Source organism: Lepisosteus platostomus, chromosome 9, assembly GCF_059453375.1.
Source record: "Lepisosteus platostomus isolate fLepPlt1 chromosome 9, fLepPlt1.hap1, whole genome shotgun sequence".
Taxonomy (NCBI): domain Eukaryota; kingdom Metazoa; phylum Chordata; class Actinopteri; order Semionotiformes; family Lepisosteidae; genus Lepisosteus; species Lepisosteus platostomus.
In genome coordinates, this window is record NC_142619.1 from 36,471,099 (window position 1) to 36,493,589 (window position 22,491).

Here is a 22,491-nt window from a genome sequence, read left to right on the forward strand (position 1 = left end):
TCTTATAAAAATTCCTCATTGCAGATAACATTTTTTTAACAACAACAAATAATAAAATGTGATCTGTGAAATATTGTAAGGGCCTGTTTGCCAAGGTGTATCTCTTGTTTCCTTCCTAAAGCTGTGAATTTTTGTGTTGAGTATAGAAATTGTCTGTAACGACACCCTTTAAGCATGAGAGACAAATACAGAAGGCATTTTAGAAGGTCGAGTGGTCCCTTCTTCTGGAAAGAACTAAGAATGTCCTGACTGACTAATACAACTGGTAAAAATAAGACATTTTAACACTTTCACTAATATGTAAAAAAGTACATTTCAGGATGAGAAGGCAACCTGAATGTGAATGTAAGTATATTCATCTACAGCAATAATATATATATATGCAGATAAAGTTTGTAAGAAAATATTATACTGTGCTACAATGTAAAGCATAATGGAAGGCTGTAATTTTAAACCACTTACTGAAAAGGATGGTCATATCATTATTTAATTTGGTCTGTTGCTTGTACATATTTATTACACACTATTGTTGAAGTTTATTAGTCTTTTGATGTGCTCATATGTGTTGAAATATGGTAAAAGCAACTTATGTAAGTAGTGTGGTTATTAGCCATAACAAGACTCTCCTTAGTGGCTCAACCAATACAAGTTCTCATTCAGAAAACAGGTTGAACACTATAGTTTAGATATAAACTTACTAAGTGTCACTAGGATTCTACCAACTGCAATACTTACATGTCTGTAAACAGTCTAGAATAGGTTTGTGACAGTGAGGGTATTCTCCACTTGTTGTACTACAGCCGTCTCTTTGACCTCTTTAATAAGCATGATCCTTCAGTGTTATGGGTGTGAGCAGTAGCAGTCCTCCTTTAACTTAAAGTTTAAGTGTGCAGTCTACTGTTAAAACAATAGGGCTTTCACTGCTAAAAATACAGATAACTTGACATTTCACCTCTGGAAAGAATGTCATCCCTCCTGTAATAGTATGATCATTCAATTGTATTATCATTCAGACTGGAGGAGAATAAGAATAAGAATGTAAATTCCTGCAACTATAAAATAATTTATGCAGTGTATTGCAGCAAATGCTTTATTAACGTGCATTTCTTTTAAAATATCATTGCTCATTTTGCTAAGGTTAAACAAAATCTACTGATTATGAGAGAATGCAATGTAATCAAGTTAGTATTGATAGTGTCATCAAAAAGGAATCTGAAATCAAAAAGTCCATTTTTACCAAGCAGAGCTTTCTGAGGTGCAAGCTGCCAGCTTATGATGACATAGGTTAAAAAAACTAATGCAAGTTAAAAAGCAACATTACTATACCTTAATAGGAGTTGGGCTATTTATAAATCCTGAGTCTTTAAATGATTTTTAAGCCTCATATGGACAGACCATTTTTAAGTAAATATCTGTTCTCAGACAGGATTTGAAGGAAAACATTTTATTATATTATTATACATCTAAACAATCTTCTATATCAAACATAAATATGTTTTCAAGCACACTTCTAGAAAGGTAATAAGCAACATTACACACCAGGGCAGGGTGTGGCTGAGTACTGCTCTGCCTCTCCCTGAAATGGACTGTTACTGTGCTGACTGAACATACTGTAACTAACTGACTGACCATAGACTAAAGCACTGGCAGACTAGAAGAATGAGTGAGCATAGAAAACTCACAGATTTGAGTTTTGGACCTCTGGCAAACTATTGGCAATTTCTGGCAACCTGAGACTCAGCTCTCAACTTGAGACCTCCAGTACCTCAAAGCACAGCTCTAAGTGACTTGGAAAATGTAATATATTTATCAAATTGAGCTCTTTTTCTGGGATTCGATCCCAGTCACTCATGGGGCTCTGAGCACAGACAATGCCTCTCCCTAGTAAGTACATAAATTTGCCAATAGACCATGTCCTCTGCTGTAATTTTACACTGTTTAAATTTCAGAGGGGTTGATGTGACTTCTGTAACTCAATGCACTGAGCGCTGTTACACATGTGCATTTACAATTCAAAACTAATTGTAAAGATGGCGACTGTTTTATCTCATAGACCCCTTTATCCAGTGACACCCAGTTCTGGGCAGTTTTAAGAAATATCTGATAAATAAAATATTTTATTTTTACTTAGCTAATCAACCACCAAATGAGCAAATTGGGCACAAGTAAACGCTTATTCCATTCTGAAATAAAAAGAAAACAAACTCGATGTTTTGGCTGTGGAGCCTTCTTTGAGACCCGAAGAAGACTCCACAGCCGAAATATCTTTTTTCTTTTCTTCTCTTTCAGCACAGAATACATTTTTTTTAATTGTATGCCTGGTCATGTATCATAGCAATACACATAAAGCTTATAATAAGAATCAAGTACCATGAAGCCACAGAAGCATAGAAACAAAAATATAAAGTTATACATAGTCTAAGTATTAATTCAACAAAGGTGACTTAATTGCTTCTTACAAAATACCACCTTGAGAATTACTGAAACAATGAATTATTTTTTGTTGAATTTTAGATTTATTGTTATTAAAGAAAGAGCATCTACACGTGTTATAGTGTATTTTAATTATTTCCACAAATCTGTTCTGAGCAGGTTTTGTTTTTCTTGGAAACAGGTGCCAATGAACAGTCTATCCCTAATTACCACGTTTAGATTACAGTCCTTTTGCAATCCATTGAAAAACAGCTAAGTATAATGTTTTTTTTTCAATTTAAGCATTAAAAAATTTCTTAGATTTCACATTGTAGACATGTACTAAGAACATCTGTTTAGGAATACTTATATTTTTACAATGCATATACAGTACCTTAATTTTTTTTATTAGGAAACCTACAGTATTTTCCATTTGTATAGATTTATTTTAATATCTAGATCAATGCGCAGTATGTGATTTTTTTCCAAAGATCAGGTTTCTGAGTAATGAGAATTTGTAAATTGTTTTTACCAATATTTATTTTATATCAATGATATTTTATTTAGGATAAGCCTACTAAAATACTCAGCACAAACGTACATTAAATGTCACCTGCCAGGAGTTTGCTCAATATTGAATGTTGTCTTGCATCTATTTGTTAAAGATGCGAAAAGGAAATTTTGAATAGACAATAGACAATAGGTCTGGGACAACACGTGGTTGATGACATTTAATGAAGACATGCAGAGCATTATATGCAGGTACCAAGAAAAGTATAGGTATAAAAGTATAGGTATTAAGATACAAAACACTGATCTTCAAGAAGATATTCATGAAGAAAACATAAGAACATTAAAAATGAGAGGGGACCATTTGAGTCATCAAGTTCATTTCAACAAGCTGTGCGGTAGTAGCCAGGGTATCAGGCTGAACAACATGGCTGGGTAGCTTGTTCTAGATTCTCACGACCCTTTTGTCTAAAGAAATGCCTCCTGGTCTCAATTTTAAGTGCACGTCCACAGTACGTAGTTTCCACTTTAGTCCTCTGGTGTTTGATTCTCTGGTGAGTTGAGTCTGAAGATGTCCAGTGGTTTCATTTTGTTTATTTAAGACTTACAGTAGGTGTTCATGTTCATACATTTTGTCTTTTTTTGTAAACAATGGGATAAAGCAAAAAGAAAATAAGACAGGATGCTGGGATACATTGTTAACAACATATATTATTAATATTATTAATATATTGTTAATACATACAGTATATATGTGTATAATTTAAATCAGGGAATGTTATGCTACAAGTATACAGTGCACTGATTAAGACCTCATTCAGAGGAATTATGAACTGATGAGTTTATGACAGTAAATCCTTTATTTCAAGTTCTCAAAAATGTGTTTTGATGGAAATTAAGGCAATTATTATTGAATTAAAAAGGGGCAAAAATACATTTAACCGCCTTCTAGAAATGCTGAAAAATTCCTCCTGGTTTATATTCCGTGACATAAATCTTACTGTATAGTTTTATTTGCTGTTTTAGAAACAAAAACTACAACTATCAAGCCACTTATGTTATTCCCATTCTTTCAGTATAGATTTTTTTGCACTGCTGTTGCAGTACAAGATGCTGTGTCATTTCTTCTTAATGTTATGTATTTTATCAGAACACAACTTTCTTTGTCTGCCAACCAGCTGTGTAACCTTAATGGAAAAGGATGCGATAATCTACACTCCCTTCCTTCAACACATTTCCTCTACAAGAGAGTGGTCCTCCCAACATAGCTCCCTTCAGCCTGACTGAACTGAGGTCAGAAATGGTGCCATAATTCTAGTTAGTGAAGAAGGGTGATGGATAGATACAGTTAAATAAGGAACATTTTTTAATGATTATGGCTTAAATTATTAAAAATAATTTGTTTCAGGACATGAAGTCAGTGGTATGGAAGTGGTAGGAAATTCTTCTCGCAAATAAAGTAGAAAGAATTAATGTTTAAAATGGACACTTTGGAACCTCATGAAATGAACATTGTATTGAGAGATCATCACAACATCATGCACAGAAGCTTTAACCATCTATAGGTTTACTGCACTTTTTTATATATTATTTTTATTTCCATCCAATATTTTCTCTAATTATCATACAATAAATCATAAAGTTATATAACAAGAAATATATACCCACAAAAAAGATCCCCCTTCACCCCCCCCCCAAAAAAAAAAGCAGAGTTTATGTATATAATAATATATCTGAAAAAATGTAGGTATAAATTAATGTATACATTTGTATATTATACCATAGTTATAATTCTTGGAGTGAGAATATCTTTTTTTTCAACTTAATTTACATGCATAAAATAATCAATAAATTGAACAATTATTACCTTTATCTTTCATTATTTTACAAAATAATCTCTTTACATAATATTTCTCCTTCTAATTTTCTTCAATTTATCCTCAAAAAGCTTATTTTGATTCCTTATTCTGTGTTATACAGTACATTCCAGTTCATACACTTCACTAATTGTTTCATTTTACTGCACTATGGTCATATTTATTTCCAACCAACTATAGAAGGGCTTTTGTCTGAAACCTCTTGAAACTATTTTTTCTCATCTATTTATTTGCACACTGCATTTGTTCACCCTACTCTAAACATTTTAGCAATAGATAATTAAATTCCCCCAATCAAGAGAACCATGCTTTCATTAACTACAGTATACTGATCATTCAGAGTTGTTTGAATTTTGTATAAAGACTTTAAAGTGTAGGTAAAATCTAAGATTTATTTAATGTACATTAAATAAACCAACAAAGGCAGACACAAAGTAAACTGTGCACTGGTATTACAGTATGGAACATAGGGTCTATTTGTATGGTGGTCAATGTGAGTATTCACAGTAAAATACAGTACATACCACAATATTCCACAATAAAGGAGTGAGAATGTGAACCATCAGGACTTGTAGGTTCAGAGCCTTGGGCACTACTCTAAACAAAACACTGCTCTTCGTTACTGTAACAACAGTAAACTAAATATTAATTTTAGAACAATAAAACTCTCCTTAATTCAAATTATGTTGCATTCATTATGCAGACTTCACTTTTCATTAAAAACGCAGTGCCCTTACCCAAGTACAATTGCAGTAGTCAGATATCAGAAATGCAAATTAGAATTGTACTGTATCATTTGTTGGTGAATAAAATTGGATAACAATTGTATTAGTACTAAAACTAATTGCAACACCCATGAATGACCATGTCAAAAGCTGTTGAAAGAAATTAATTATATCTAATAAGGAAAATACACTGTTTTAAAAGGTTAAATAGAAGAAATGTTAAAAAGCTTTTTTTCCCTTTCATAGATGTGCCTCAATACGCTGTTTTTTGATACAATCAAAAATTACATCAAATTTCAGCTCTCTGGTACTTGTAACATATAATTTAGGTAATCCTTTTTTAGCTCCATATTGGTACAAACATTTGATCCTGCTAACACTTTATCATTAATCTTGAAATCCCTACAAATTTGATATGTGTATGAAACACCCGATGAAACCTAGGAATGTGTTTTTGTGCAATGTAAAGTAGAATAGATTGTAAAATAAATGATTAGGTGCTAGTTAGATACAAAAATTAAAGTGACAGAGTGGATCAAGATCTGGAGTAGAGAATCCATTAGGTAAATAATAGTCAACAGATGCTTTTCTCAGGATAGTAATCCCAAGAGGACATCATTGTTTCTGTCTGGTTTCCACAGACAGAAGACCTCGTGTTGAGAGGAATGTATTCCATCCAGCTGGAGAAAAGAGAAAAAAAAAGACTCTTATGCAGCCAAGTAAGTTAGCCCTGTATAAAATGGACTGCAACAGCTAATCTGCCAAATACTGTACAAACCTTCCATTTTATCTTGCTCAAATGGATAAAATATTTTTTTGTTCTAACATTGTATTAAGGGCTGATTTTGGACAAATTAGTTTAATTTGTATGGAGCTTTTATTCCTTTATTCGCAATAACTTATATTTTTCTTATGCTTTCAACTTACAGTATATAAAACTGGAAACATTCTTACAAGGAAAAATATTTTCAAGATAGGCCACCATCCATTTTGAGAACTAGAACTGGTCTTAATTTGACATTCAGCACCATTCCAAACAATAGGTCGTTTATGATACCTTTTGTAAGTTTGTGTATTTCCCTTTTTTGCTGTTTTACAAAAAAAGAATCACAAATTATAAAATTGTGATGCATAATATACAGCTTTCTTTGAAAGACATGGTCTCTTTTAAGAGGCAGTGCATAAGCACAAGAATGTAAAATATTGTTGTGAAGGAAAGAAAAAACCCACAAAAAGCAGCAAGAATTAGTACAGGGAATACATAGAATAGCTCAAGGGGAGATTTAGATGTATGGAATGCAGTGAGAGGGACAGCACCAGTTCCTTCCCATTGAAATTCCCCTTACAATCAATCAATACTTTCTTTTTACAAAAATGATCAGTCTTTTGAGATGCATGGAAAATATCTCCTATCACCTCCATTCTCTACCTAACGTAAACGTCATCTTGGTGTAGCTGAGAGTCTTTCCTCATCCAGCTGGCAAGGAACTGGAAACTTATATAAGTGAGTCTGACAGTAGACATAACATTAATTTCATACAGTACATGCTATACAGTATTTTCGTTTCTCATACAATGATCTCCTGACCCTAAGTACATGAAAATGCACAATGCACCATTAACTTCCTGACTTTGTTCCTCAGTACTGATACTTCTGGTTTTGCTTTTTACATAACTTCAAACTAGCGCTTGAATTTTACATTTTCTTTCATGTAGTTTTCAATTTTGTTTTTTCTACTTCACAGCATTTCAGGTGAGCCTTTTCTGTTGTTATGCTACAGGAGTTCAGTGATCTACAAGAGTATTCAAATATTTACGAAATTAAGACCTTATTTTCTTTTTATCTTTATCACGGTAAAGGATGGGAAAAAAGTTTTAAAAATATATTTTAGTCAAATATTTTGCCCAAAATAGATAAAATATGCATGACACTCTGGCTCCTCCTGCTGGTTGAAGGAATTTTTTCTTCTCTAGTAAAAGAAAAAAGGTGTCTTCAACCTGTGGCATTTTTAATAAAAGATAGAGATAGACTTTATTTATCCCGTAGGGAAGACTTTATTGATCCCGTAGGGAAAGTGATGAAAAGGGATAAAACTGCATAATTCTTCAAATAAAAAAAAACAGAATACAAATTAGACTTTATTTTTTATTACACTGTTTTGTAACAGACTTGTGAAAACAATCATCACCCTTCAGTGTCATAATCTAAACTTAAAATCATACAGTAAAACCACATTCAACAATACCTGAAAGTAAACGATATAAATGCTGTTAAGATTCTTGCAATGAACTGCTCTAGTATCAAGTGTGCTCTGCCACTGGCATTTTTCAGTTTCATCCCCTTTATCGAATAAATGCCATTGAGAAATTGAAACCTCTATTATCTCTATTAAAACCTCAGAAATTGGTGCAACATTAGGTAGCAAACAATAAATCTGAAAAGTAAATAATAGGCATGAATATGGCAATGGAGAACATTTTGAATTATTTTGTTTTTGTGTTTTAACATTTCCCGAAGACAACAACATCACAGACAACAAAAGGATCCTTAGAAAGATGTTTCCTGAAAACTGAAAAAAGGCCCTGTAAAATGCTTACTAGGTTGTTTAAACTGGGGGAAACATACAGTAAATGCCAAATTCTTTCATGGAGAAAGGAAAGTCAACAAAAGGTAAAAAGTTAAGATAAACAGTTTTGAAAATACTATTTTGTCCACCCTGAACAGAAGCATTCAAGCAATTAACATAAGTATATCTAGTACAAACACATCGGGAACAAACTGCACAAATAGAAATCTTTTAAGAACTTTTTCAAAGTAGCAAAAAAAACTACTATAATAAATATAAACTTCATAAATATCTTAAACCAATAACTATAATGAAAAAGTAGTAACACAAAAAGGGATTCATTAATATGAATTTATAAACATTACAATATCACAGTAGATCAACACATTGTTCTGCATTATTACTGTATACCAACAGTTACACATTAAGAGTTACCTTTCGGTTTCTGATGAAATAGAATCATTAAACAGAATTCAAGAACTGTTGAGCATCTTTTTTATACAGTATTCGGAGAATAAATTATTTACACATTCATCTAAAAATATATTTTACTCATATAAATAAACATACAGTATATTAACAACTGTAAACAGTACTTCATTGACAGCCAAAGAGTAGGTTTCACTTTTTGGTGTGCATTATGTTTTAAATAATAAAAACTAATTTAATTATCTTTATGTAAGATATTAAGATGAAAACTAAAATTTTTAATGAAAACTTTTAAATTTCTGAAAACAAAAAGTTAGAAAACTCCTTTTGTGTGTTTCATTTGACCAAATAACATTTTACTTTATTCTGACCCCTACTATTATGCAACAATAAAAACTTAAAGCCCCAAATCCCATGTGATAAATATTGGTGATTTATGTACTCTTAAAAAGCTATAATTCGTGTTTTTATAAAGTGACAGGCAACTAACACAACACCAATAAAACCCCTAAAAATACATAGTTCAGGTGGGTAGCTGCGTCGGCATGCGTAGGCTGCAAAGGAACAAGTAATAGGTTTATTCCATGCTGAAAAAAAGAAGAAAGAGAACACAACGTTTCGGCCGTGGAGCCTTCTTCAGGTGGAGCCTCACACCTGAAGAAGGCTCCACGGCCGAAACGTTGTGTTCTCTTTCTTCTTTTTTTCAGCATGGAATAAACCTATTACTTGTTCCTAAAAATACATATACTGACTTCAGAAAAAAACTAAGAATGACAAATAAATAGAGAAATAAATCACATCTGTCTACCTTGAAACAAATCAATCTACACCCTCATACTGATTCACTTACAATTTATTTAAGGACCTTCTATTCAAAGGGAAAACTCTTCTGCTTAATAGCATATTTCAGTCAAAAACATCACCACCAAAAATAATGTTTCAGTGTATTATGAGTTAATTTAACATTCAAGCAAAACTTTACAAAGTATTTCCTTACTATTGCATGTCCCCTCTAAAATTTAATTAACAGTTTTGAGAGGACAGCCTTGCGTGACATTTGTTTGGAAATTTAATCCAGGACCAAAAGAAGAATTTAGAAAACCAGAAATAATGGAATTCAAATTAAGAGCATTGCACATTTAATTTCACACCTGGCAACCACAGACAAGACCACTATACAAACCACAGACAAAACCACTTCTTCAGAATGTTCTTCATTGCCTGCCTGTTGTTTTGGCCTTCCCCTGGTCCTCTACTTTTTTGATTGCTGCCTGAATCTTCACCTGATCTCCCAGGAGCTGGTGGGGTTTTGTAGGATGCAGGTTTTCATCTAACTCCAGCAAAACTGGGACTCCAGTGGGTAATGTGACGTTGGCAATCTCATTGTCAGAGATCCCTGTTGAAAATGAGATATTTTACTTAAAAGTGTAGTTCTATATTAATTTCTATAAAAATCTTATTTAATACAGATTGAATTTCTAATTAGCTTTCAAAATATTACATTGTAAAACCTCTTCAAGTTGCATAATGTACCTTCAAGAACAAAAACATTACTTAAAGGCAAAAAAAAGTTCTATGCATAAGATGACATTTATCAGATATATCAGATATCCACCCTATGAACTACTGACATGCTCAATCCTTCTGTAGAAGCCTTAAAAAAACATAATTAATCTCTAGGTGCGAGGTGGGTGTTGGTCTCAGATTTACAGCATATGAGATTTAATGCCATATTTTCAGTCTAAATGTGTTGTACAAGCACACACAATAATTAGTTTTATGCATTTGAATTAATACATTATACTGTTATAATATCATTTATTAATAGTATATTAATATCATGTCAAATCATAATTTCCCATTTGGTGAATTTCAAGGAGAGAAGTCTGACAAACCATAACATGTAAGCACAACAGCCCTGCAGTGCTGGTGCATCTAGTTCTAAAAGGTCAAAGAGTATCGTGTTACAGTTGCCCTACTGTAACACAAACTGACTGCCCTTTTTGTCAGGGTTGTGGATGCCACTTTAAGGTCCATGTTATATCAAGCCCAGCACATTCACATTCTATTTTGTAAAATATACTTGAGGTCAACTTGATATTACATAAAAATCAATTAAATAAAAAGGTTGAATAATGTTTTCACCAAAAAATCTAACTGTAGTACTGTATATCAGGTGGGTAGCTGAGTCAGCATGCATAGGCTGCAAAGGAACAAGTAAAGGTTTATTCCATGCTGAAAAGAGCAGAAAGAAAAAACAATGTTTCGTCCGTGAACCTGAAGAAAGCTCCACGGCCGAAATGTTGCGTTTTCTTTTTTCTCTTTTCAGCATGGAATAAACCTTTACTTGTTCCTTAATTGTAGTAAAGTTCAATGTATATAAGAGTTGAGGTCTACAATCAATATAATATGCACTGTTTGCATAAGGTGATAAACAGTGATCATTACCAAATGTACTACATTTAAATCTTGCTCAGATGAATAAATGCCATCACAGTATGATTTTGTAAAACCATACCTTAAGAAAGCAAATTGTTTACTGCAGAGTGACAACAGCTACTTAGGAAAGAGCAAGTACTTAAGACAATACTGAAACTTGACTGATGAGATAGTATAGCCTTCTTTTATTCTCTGTCCCACATTTTGTTGAGGCTAGTGATTGATGTCATTGCATACATAAGGAAGTGTGCACATATATTAGTATGCTCAAAAATGACAGCAGAGAACAGCACATCAATTGTTGATGAAAATGAGACTTTGAAGACAGATTGATGCAAGCACAGGTGGACTGCATACAGTCCTGCCATAATATTTAGACCAAGGAACACCCAATGCACCTGCCCAGATGTAGTGCTAGGAGGAGTGTAAAAAAAACAGAGAGGAGAGAAGTCACTGAAAAACTCTTTTTTTTGTCATCTGGAAGTTTCTGGTAATGTGTCTAGCAGTTATACAGTAACTACTGTATTCTGAGCCAAAGTAAGACTATTGCAAAACAAGGAAATTGGTTTGTCTGTCTCACTAAAAAATTACTGTACATATTCTTTACAGGCAAAAGTACTGTACAATGGAAAGCTTCACTACAGAAAAGCATCTGAACACCTTGTGGATATTATTCCCTACAACTGGAGCAATCTGAAAATCTCCAAATTACTGGATTTTGTTTTAACTATCAATAATGGATAAAACTATAGATCTTTGATTTTAATCAAATTTGTATTTTTCTATTCCAACCGTTCACATAAACACAAAAGAGCAAAATCTCCCAATGCACAAAAACAGTACCTTCAAGGTGCTTCAGAAGAGCCCTGCAGCTGTTTCCATGGGCTGAGATTAAAACATTCTGGCCCTTCTTGACATGTGGTGCAATGACGTCATTCCAGTAGGGCAAGAGTCTTTCCAGAACTTCTTTCAGACTCTCAGTGCGAGGCAGCTCCTCCTTGGAGACATCACAGGTACTGTATCTACGGTCATTATAGATTTCAAAGAAGTAGGGGTGGGATTCATCGATGGGAGGCGGCATGACCCCATAGCTTCTCCTCCATATTTTCACCTGCTCTTCTCCATGGTTCAAGGCCATTTCAGCTCTGTTCAACCCAATCAGTGCCCCATAGTGTCGCTCGTTAAGTCGCCAGGACTTGTGAACAGGGACCCATTCCTGTCCCATTGCTTCCATGAGTAGCCAGGCTGTCTGGATGGAGCGGCTCAGTATGGAAGTGAATATCAGGTCAAACTCAAACCCTAGCTCTTTCAGAAGCTTTCCGCAGTCCTGGGCCTCCTTGATTCCCTCTGGGCTCAGCTTCTGGTCTACCCAACTGCAAAAGCGGTTCTCCTTGTTCCAGGCACCCTCCCCATGCCTCAACAGAACCAGCCTGTACTTTGACATTGTGGCACACAATGACACCAAAGCCTGAACCGCTGGAGACTGTTTCCTTGTTAGCACGCTGCTTACAAAACAAATACAAAAACGTTAAAGCATGAATCTCTCTCAGCTAAGCAGTAAACATTTAATTATTTAAATTACATAGAACATAGGTTCTATATAGTCTGTATGTAATGAAATTGAATTTATGCTCAATTAAAAAAATAAATAAAACGAAATCAATAATACAATATGAAATAACTAACCGCAGCTGGGACAGGTTTTGCAGCTAAAGTCGAAACGAAAGGCGCACAAGGTACAACACTTTAAGTAATTTCAAGTGCTTAGCATACATATCTTGCAGAACCTTGGTATTAAAATAATTTCACTTTAAATAATACTATAATAGTAGTAAGTAGTAATCATGCCGGCAAAATACAGATTTCTCTGTGCACAAAGTCATACACTGCTGACATTTATCAATGAAACGAATTAAATGTAAAACCTTATTAATAGATAGCGCAGCAGCTTGATATTGCCTACAGTACCTCTCATATCCAAATGAGTTAAACAGTGGGTATATTTTGTGACATTTATGGACTGCATTCCATAAATGCATTCAGTTGAAATTAAATAAGAAAATATCTCATTTTACTTTTGAAACAACAGCCTTTTCTTAAAAAAAATATAGCTCTGGATGATCTTTTTTGTAGATCAGCAAACTAATCTATGATACAGTATAGTCGCTGGCCTTTCCATTAAAGTCCGTTGCGGCGCGGTGCCACTAAAATCTACAAATAATAAGAAGAAAGGGACACACCCAAAAAAACCTCCTATAGTTTCAAATTCTGTGTTATCGAACTAATTACAATTCTAGTTCTGAAACGCGGTGACTCACCGAGGTGAATTTCCTTCTGTAATATATTTTTGTTTCGTTATTGCCGATAGCCCGCATCACATCAACAGCCTTCCCATCTTAGTCATTGACCCTGCAGTTATCCAATCCGGAGCTAGAGGCTCACCCTTTCGGAGGCGGGCCTTCGCTATAGTTGTTGTAATGTACTGTGGTGTGTGCACAGTCAGCAGCTTGCATCAGAATACCAGTAATGGGAAGTAGGGATTTAAAAGCAGAAGCAGATAGAGGGCGTTCTGAATACCTCAATTGCCTAAAGCCTTAGGAGACATTTTAAGTACAGCATTATTAGTCTAATAGTAATAGCAAAGGCAATGTGCTCCTAGTTTGTTGATCTAGTGTGTTCTTTATCATTTTGAATTTTGTTTGCGTTATCATTAATACATTGTATTTATGTGAATTGAAATGTCATTTAGCTTAGGACTTTAAGATAAACAAAGTATGTTCATGATATGAGAAAATAAGTATTACAATAACATTCAAATTGTATTAGTCTATGCATACGCATACAGTGCATACGTCTCTTTTGTGCAATGTTTTCGTCTCAAGTGAAGAGATTTGTTTCTACTGTATATATGGGATGAATAGAAACTCATCTGTTTAGAAAGAGTTTTCATGTATACTCTTGGACGGTGAATATCGAACACAATATTAAGAAAATAAAAATGTTCATTTTTGCCGACTAAGAATTTTATTAAGTTATTTAAAATGTAAATCGAGTGTGGGTACCTTTAATCCTTAACGCAAGCAGGGTCCTTAGGTTTTCTTTCCGCTTTAATTAATGTTATCAATAAGAACCATTTGCTATTTTAAAAGCACTAGCAAAACTATTAGGACTCTCGATAACTAAGATCTCCGAGTGTCGTCCTCAGCGAATAGACGGCTCAAATCCCTCCTAAGCAACGCCATCTGCAGTTCGAGATAATTACTGCACCTAAAACAGGTGATATTTATAATACTGGATGGAGCAATACAGTACTGTATATACAGTACGATGGTTTGACTTTAGACTCCGTGTCTATTGGAACAATTAAAGTGACAAAAGCGCTGAGCACATTTAGATGGATTTGGATCACCGTTTTTATTAAGCGAAATATGAGACAATTAACATAATTCAGTTTCCTGCCTAGTCTTTAAAGCTAGATGCAGAACGTATACAAGAAGTACAAAGACTGCATTATTTTTGTAGATCATTGTAACTTAATTAGAATTAAATATATCTTGTACTTTAGGAAAAAGTTCATACATAAAATTTATATTAATTAATAGTGCATTAATATCAATATTATTTTTATTGGAGTGGAAGGAGGGATGGGTTGGGTAGCTAAGTTTCAGAAATGTTAGCAGCCCATGTACTGTAGTTCTCAGCAAAGTTGCCTTATTCTGAAGGTTTGGGACAATAGTTATTATTTTGCCTTATTTGCTCTGCTGTTTATGCCAAGACAGATGATAAAAGGAAGAGTTCTAATAATTAACTCAAGTTAAACTACTGTAAATCACTGTTAAATCATTAAAACTATGATCAAAATCATTAAATATATGAATATATTGATTAAAATGTTATTATGCTCTGATTTGTAACAATATAATAAAGGTTTTGTGTAATATAATAAAGATTTACAATTTAAGGCTAGGAATCTTTACATCTCCTTTATGTTCTTCTTCATGTGCACAGGGTCCCACATTAAGAAATAGCCTAGCTTTTACAAATCTCAAGATACAATTTGAAACCAATTTGAAGCTGGTTACAACTCCTAAGGCCTTTTAACAAGTATATATGGTCATCTGGAGAATAACTAGAGACACTTCCCTTTGTTTTAAATTGAGATTTCTTAAATTACTTTTTGCAATCTGAAGCAGACAGGAGCAAACAGAACAGCCAGGGAACAGATTCACAATAATTTCTTGGATATACAGTACATTGCTGCATACATATTGTCACAGGGGTATTTGTTTTTTCAGCAAAGAAGACTTTTCTTCTGTGTCAACACTCCAAAATAAACAGTTGCACCTGAAAAAGAAATGATATTAATATGATTAATCTTTTTGATAAACATTCTTAAACAAAGTGTTACTTGAAAGAGAACTACAGTATACATAATAAGAAGGAAATAGTACTGTACATTTAAAGTATGCATGCTGAAAAGTATATGTATTCAAAGTATTGAATGCAGGGCATCAGAGTAAAAAACACTAAAATAAGATTATTATTATCTGCTATTGGTTATAATTACCATTAATTTTATAGTATTGTGACAATAGGGTAAGTGGAGGTAATGTGCTAACCTATTCAACTTGACAAACATCAGTGTACTGTTATATTAACTCAACCTGTTGTAATAATAATAATAATAATAATAATAATAATAATAATAATAATAATAATAATAATAATAATAATAATAATTAAACCTTTATTTTATATAGCAAACTTTAAAAGTTCAGTCTCAGAGTGCTTTACAGTAGGTGTTAAAAAATGTTAAAATAAATGAAAACAGAAGGATTACTAATCAGCACTTATAAGAAACAGAAGTTGTCAGAAGTGAAGTGAATCAGAAGATTTATTGTTATAAGAATAGAGAGAAGAGAAAGACAATTATTAAGCAAAAGCCTTCCTTAAAACGAAGGTTTTTAGTCTAGATTTAAATGCCCTCAGGGTAGGTGACTCTGATATCTGTGGGATATTCCAGATTTTTGGAACACACCAAGAGAAGGCTCTGTCACCCATAGAATGTAATCAAACCTGGGGATGTACAGAAGACCAGTCTCAGACAAGTGAAGGTTACAAGGTGGGGAGTAGGCAGGTGCCAATGAAATCCAAACACAGTGCTGCCCTCAGATAGGGTTAGTGTATTGTCTTTACATGGGAGGTTCCAAGAAGCATGGTCACAGTCTTGTTGCAGTTTCAGTGAAGTAAATATTGAGTTATCCAGAATATATTTTATCCAGATTACAGTATATGAAAGATACTGTACAATTAGCGAATGTGGAGACAGTTACTTCAGTATCTGGTTTAGGATGCACGTAGATTTGAGTATCATCAGCATAGGAGTGATAATTTAGACCACGTGATTTTAATATCTGCTAAACAGCTGGGGTTCCAGTATCAAGCCTTGGGGAACATCAGGTTTAACAAAGCCAACTTCAGAACTAAAACCCCCAAGAGAAACAAAGTGTCAAAAATCAATAAGATTAGAGTTGAACCATTTTAGAGAAATGTCAGAATGTCTAAACACAGACTAAATACAGGAGAGTATTGGATATTGTCAATCTGGGTTCTAAAAAAAACTCTTTAAAGGGTTTTGCAAAGTTGGGATGAGGCAAGTAGTGAAGTGGGACAATTAGACTTTAGTGATGGTGGAGAACAGGTATCCAAAATTATTTTTGTGTTTCTCAATCGTATGGGAGAACTATCTGGAACAAGCACATTCCACTGCAACTTTGTATTAAGTCAAGTACATATTCCAAGACTGAAGTGTACATTCACACAGGAGACTGCCTTCATTCAACACAACAGGCCAGTATGCAATGGGGCATAGCAAGTATAGGAGATGTATTGAGTTTTTTGAAGGACCTAAGGTATCAAGAGTAGTTAATGAGAGCTATTAAAGGTTGGGACCTTGTCATCCAGAGTATCAGATGTAGGAAAGGAAGACAATGAAGAGAGAATAGATTCAGCAAACCTACAGTAGTCAACTGATCTCCAGTTGCGAAAACGTATGGAACATAAAGTTGAAGAGTATGAGACAAGGAATTCTACATCAAAGAGAACACCCAAGACCTACAATAGTTCAGAGTGTGACCTTTTTTCTTGAGTAGGATTTAAAACAAGCTGTGTGAGACTAAAGCATTCCAACAAAGCAAGAAAATCCTTAACTAAACTGGAATACTGTGAATCAATGTGGATATTAAAATCACCCATAATAAGCATCTTAATTATATCTTAATTATTAAATCTGAAACATAGCAGAGATAGTAAATCAGCAAACGTCAGAAAACTCACTTTAAAAAGCATCATTATGGTTGGGGGGCCTGTAAACTGTAACAGTGATTATAGACCGAGGAACAGAGACATTTAAAACAAGGCACTCAGAAGTAGAGAAATGAAAATAACAAATAACAATCAGACCCCCACCTCAGCCAGAGAGGAGAGATTGTTAAAAAAAACTTTACCCTTGAGGAATAATCTGGTTAAACAATAAATCCAATATCCCCAATTTATATTGTTTAATACATTCCTAGACACCAGGTGTTACATGAATAAACACCTGAATAAAAATTACACATAGGTGTGTGGAATATTGTAAGATTTCCTATTTTGCTTTGTGTTGGCTTACCTTGTATCATACTGAGCATCAAACAGCATCAAACAGCTTTTTTCTTCCCTCCATTCCAGACATAGCTTCCACATTCTTACGCCAGTCGGTCACTTCCTTATCCTGTTGTAAAGAGAAGTTCAATACAGGAGCTCAATAAGTAATAGTAACAACGTAATCTTCATTTTAAAAAACCTTCCCCCAGGTATCGTAAGACTTTAAGTGAAAGTATTATGTGAAGAATATTATTTTATTGTTCTTCAAAAATCCTCTTTCTTCACCTGCAAAATAACCACATGATCTCATGTTACCACCTCCAGGCTTTATTGAAGGTCATACAACTGTAACGCAACGGGGGCTCAGGCGGGCGCCCTTGCCGCATTAGGTCGGCCCCCCACCGTCGGGGGCTCGAACCCAGGACTCCCACGTCTCTCTGCAGGGACCCAGCCCAGTGAGCCAAAGAGAGATCTCCTTACAGCCCAGTAGCTGTAGTCCTGCTATCACAGGGAAGGGCGGTGACATCACCTGCTCTGGTACGCCGGCTCTTACACAGTGCCTGTCGGCCGTAAGCGTTACACTCTCCCCCGCTTAAATCGCCGTCCCCGGCGAAGGGCTATCCCACCCCGCTGCTGACACCAATGTAACGCAACGGGGGCTCTGGCGGGCGCCCTTGCCGCATTAGGTCAGCCCCCCACCGTCGGGGGCTCAAACCCGGGACTCCCGCGTCTCTCTGCAGTGACCCAGCCCCGTGAGCTAAAGAGAGATCTAAAGAGAGCTAAAGGGAGTCCCGGGTTCGAGCCCCCGACGGTGGGGGGCCGACCTAATGCGGCAAGGGCGCCCGCCAGAGCCCCCGTTGCGTTACACAACAATGTGACAATAGACCACCTGTTTTTTTCATATACTATTTTCTAATAGACTGAAGAAGGTTAAATAATAGGATTCATCAGTTCATAAAAATTGCCTTAATTACACATACTGTACATGTGTCTGCATTGCTCTCAATGTTTATAGTATAGTGGTCCTTCTAGGCATTTTATCCACGTTTGCTCACATCATACACATTACATGATGACGGCAACCCATGAGGATGGGCTGAAAAACCAAGTAGCAAAGGAAACCTTTTTTATACAGTACCATTCCTTTAATACCATACCTTTTAGTCTTCTAATTCAAGAGAAGCTGTTAGGTCAGCTATTTAATTACAGACTTTTGTAATCCTTTCTCTCCATTCAGAAATCTGTCTGCAGTTAAAATACTGGAAGAAGTACAGAAAAACCACAGTATTCACAAGGGTTAGGTGATCTGTGGATCTGTGAGACAAAGATGCGATAGTGGATGCCCACATTATACTCCAACTGCACTAATAATTAGAAGAAGTTTCATCAGGTTAAGATGAGATAAAATTCTGGAAAGGCATTTCTATATATTCCTGATATGATTTAATTAAAAAAATGGACAGTCTACTGAATACACAATTGTTCTTGTAGGATTATACATTATTAGGAAGATTTTATTAAGATTTACAGGTGTTCCTGTAATTCTGGTATGTTTTCTTTCTGTCTAATTCTGACAGATAATGTATTTAAAAAACACAATAATTTAGCACATTTTACAAATCCATCTGTCAGTTCTCAAATAAACTTTACCTTAGTTTCTTCTTCCTTTTTCACTGATTTTAGGTTGGCTCTGAGATCCATTGAACCCTTGTGTTTGGACCCAAGGAGAGCCCCTAGCATAGCATCAGCTGATATCCGCACTCTGCGCAGGTTGGGGCGTTTGAATTTACCCTTCAGGTCTAGTATTTTCTGAGAGAGGCCTTCAATCTAGCCAGAGAAACGAGTAAAAATACAGATCAAGTAACTCATATGGTTTGTATGTTAAAGAATGAAGGATCCTAAATATTGGATTGTTTATATTTATATTTATGTACTGATGGAAAAAAGAAAAGCAACATTCTTTGAAATGAGAATACTATAGTTATAGCTTATGTACTTTCACAAAAACTTGTCAATTTGTTTTAATACTATAATACTATAGTTATAGCTTATGTACTTTCACAAAAAACTTGTCAATTTGTTTTAAGCCCTCTGACTAGTAATACAGCTTGTTCAAGGAGGCAATGCAACTTGCCAATCAAACAAAAGCTCATTAGGTGCACTTTTACCCAACGAGTTCCAGGTGGAACAATGATTAGGTCATCTTTAAATAGGCTTAATTCAAAGCTTAGGTCACTTCAAGAAAAAGGCCACACACAGTCAGTTTTCTGTGCATTCCATAATGCCTCGAATATCACCAGAAGCAAAGGAGAGGGCCATTGACATGCTGCAGGCAAGCTTGTCATGTGCCAACTTTGCCAGACACTATGGAGTAAACCGCTCCACTGTGTCCTGACTGCAGAGAACCTGACTGCAGAGAAGGTTTCAGGACAGATGACAGTCCAAGATCCGGTCGCCCTCGAGTGACCACACCAGAGCAGGACTGACACATCAGACTGGTCCATCTGAGAGATCATTTCAGATCTGCTGAAACTGCCAGCAGACACAACGCCCGCATCAGTGACAGGACAGTGAGGCTCCATGCTGCTGGTCTTAGAGCAAGGCAACCTGTCAGTGGCCCTCTGCTGACACCTCCTAGACGTCACACCTGATTGGCTTGGGCCAGACAGAGGCTGCGATGGACTCATCAGCATTGTCATCAGGTCCTCTTCATGGATGAGTCACTCTTCAGCCTGTTCCACGCAGACGGGAGGGCCAGAGTGTGGAGGAGGAGGTGTTGCGTTTCTTTTTACCATCAGTATATATCGGATCCTTAAACCTCTACAATCCACAGTGGTATTTTTAACATTTTAGGCTGTACTGCCAATTAAGAAGTAAAACATCTCTTTTACTTTTGAGTAGCACCCTGAAATATTCAATACTTTTCTGAATTAAAAATGACCAGACAGTAGATTCTGAAAAGAGCCCAGAGAAATTCACAGTTAAATCTGAAACATCTGGTTATACTGTATATTTAGTCACACTGACTTACAAAGATCAGTGAACGCTTGGGATATTTTCTGCTTATAAATGTATTCTAACGATTAAGGGAAATAGTCACATTCTACTTTTCAGTTTTTACAAATTAAAATTAAAATACCTCCTTGTCATTTTTAGCCACTTTAACTTCAATATCATAACGCTCTTCATCTATACCATCAATCTTCTGGTGCAGCTGTTTACACAGGTCCTATGAAAAGGAATATACTATAAGAAACACCTATACAACACAACTGTAAGCTAAAGATGAGAGGAATGGTAAATAAATAACATTATTGTTGGTCTTTGGTTTTGATCACAGTTATTTCTTCCTTTCTAAATTTACTTATAGTTTAGTTGTACAGTAATTTACACGTGCAAGAAAGATTATATTTAAGACCGCCTATACAGTACTTTACTTTATATTTGTACCAATATAGCCAGCATTTGACATGTGACACCACAAATTTCGATTTATATATTTAAATCAATATAAAAGTATAAAGATATGGTAGCACAGTTTTTAATTGCTTTAATACCTGTAGTTCCTGAACAGACAACCCCGACAACGTAAGAGGAGGAACACGTTCAGCAAGAATCCTTTCCCGTTCTGTTTCCCTGTCTTTTTTTTCTTTATCTATCATTGTTATGGCTTTCTCAAGCATTTTTGTCTGTGGAAAAGAATAAGATTATCTGTACAAAACCGTACAAACGTCTAAAAACAGACTTTTCTTTACAAAGAATTTACAGTACACTTTCTACAGTATATCAATCATACAGTATACTGCATAAGAACTAAAAGTTATGTAGGGAAACATAATTTACGTATACTGTTCATTATGTATACAATTTAATTTAAAAAGTTGCACACGTGCTGTTATTAAAGAAAATAAGATTGCAATATATGAGACTATAAATTTGTTTTCATGCGCTTCTCCTTTTCAGCTTTATGTCTACTTGAACATAATTCATTGATTAACCTACCTTTAAGAACAGCCTCCGAGATGCAGGGATTTTAGCTTTTTTCTGACATGTGGGAGAAAGAAGAGAAGATACCTTTGGGGCTCATTGTTAAATCAAATTTAACAACCCCTCATTAATGGATCTGGCTACTGACAAATGATTTGTTGAACTTTTTTGAGGCTTTTAATAACAATGTCAAGTCATGCAGGGAAATAAAATGTATGGATACTGTATATCAATGTAATAAGAAGGAGGGGGCACTCTTGCATGCTTCCCCTTTGTTATATTTGGATTGAGTTTCTGGTTAGGGAGGAGAATGCAAATATGCAGAATATACAAAGCCTGGAGCAAGGGGCATCAAGAGCAAAACGTAACAATAGATGTCGTTATTGACTTTATTCATATTCATTTGTTTGTATTTATTACTTTAAATGTAATTTAACTTTTTGTAGATCTAATAATTTCCATTCTAATATGAGCTATTGTAATAACCTTGGAAATATTAGTATGCAGGAGCTCAAAGACAAACCACTTCTTTAGAAGCAAAGACCGTACATCTCTCTAATTCTACAATTATTGCTCCCTTTGTGTAAGATGCTCTTTAATTTTTCATATCTAACCATTTTGACTTTCAGTTTTATATGCATGAATTGCTATTAATTTCTGTACTTGAAAAGATTTTAATGCAAGAGGAAATATCTATTTGTATGTCTTAAGTCAATTTTTGGTTCTCTTTCCAGTCACCTTTTTGCAGCTAAATTCTAAATGAAATACTCAGTGCTTATTTGTTTTTGCAAGTTTCTAAAGGGTTATAATCTGAGACATTTATGAGAACCAAGCAATCCTTCAGAAAACTTTCTCTCACAGTGTTGATGCCTCTAAATTTAAACACAGGAAAGGGTAAAC

General features: G+C 34.8%; 2 protein-coding genes across 2 annotated transcripts; both read right to left on the reverse strand.

The window, feature by feature from the left end:
• Positions 1-9,357: 9,357 nt before the first annotated feature.
• bpgm (2,3-bisphosphoglycerate mutase) lies at positions 9,358-13,422 on the reverse strand. Its single transcript, XM_088644860.1, has 3 exons — positions 13,278-13,422; positions 11,803-12,461; positions 9,358-9,916 (listed from the first exon to the last, which is right to left on the reverse strand). Exons 2-3 carry the CDS (start codon positions 12,401-12,403, stop codon positions 9,735-9,737), a joined length of 783 nt encoding a protein of 260 aa, XP_088500986.1. The 5' UTR covers positions 12,404-12,461; positions 13,278-13,422; the 3' UTR covers positions 9,358-9,734.
• Positions 13,423-17,638: 4,216 nt separating this feature from the next.
• Positions 17,639-21,953, reverse strand: LOC148654914 (troponin I, fast skeletal muscle-like). Its single transcript, XM_088644861.1, has 5 exons — positions 21,607-21,953; positions 21,162-21,293; positions 20,744-20,833; positions 19,255-19,431; positions 17,639-17,731 (listed from the first exon to the last, which is right to left on the reverse strand). The coding sequence occupies exons 2-5, from the start codon at positions 21,285-21,287 to the stop codon at positions 17,648-17,650; spliced, it is 477 nt and encodes a 158-aa protein (XP_088500987.1). The 5' UTR covers positions 21,288-21,293; positions 21,607-21,953; the 3' UTR covers positions 17,639-17,647.
• Between the last annotated feature and the right edge of the window lie 538 nt (positions 21,954-22,491).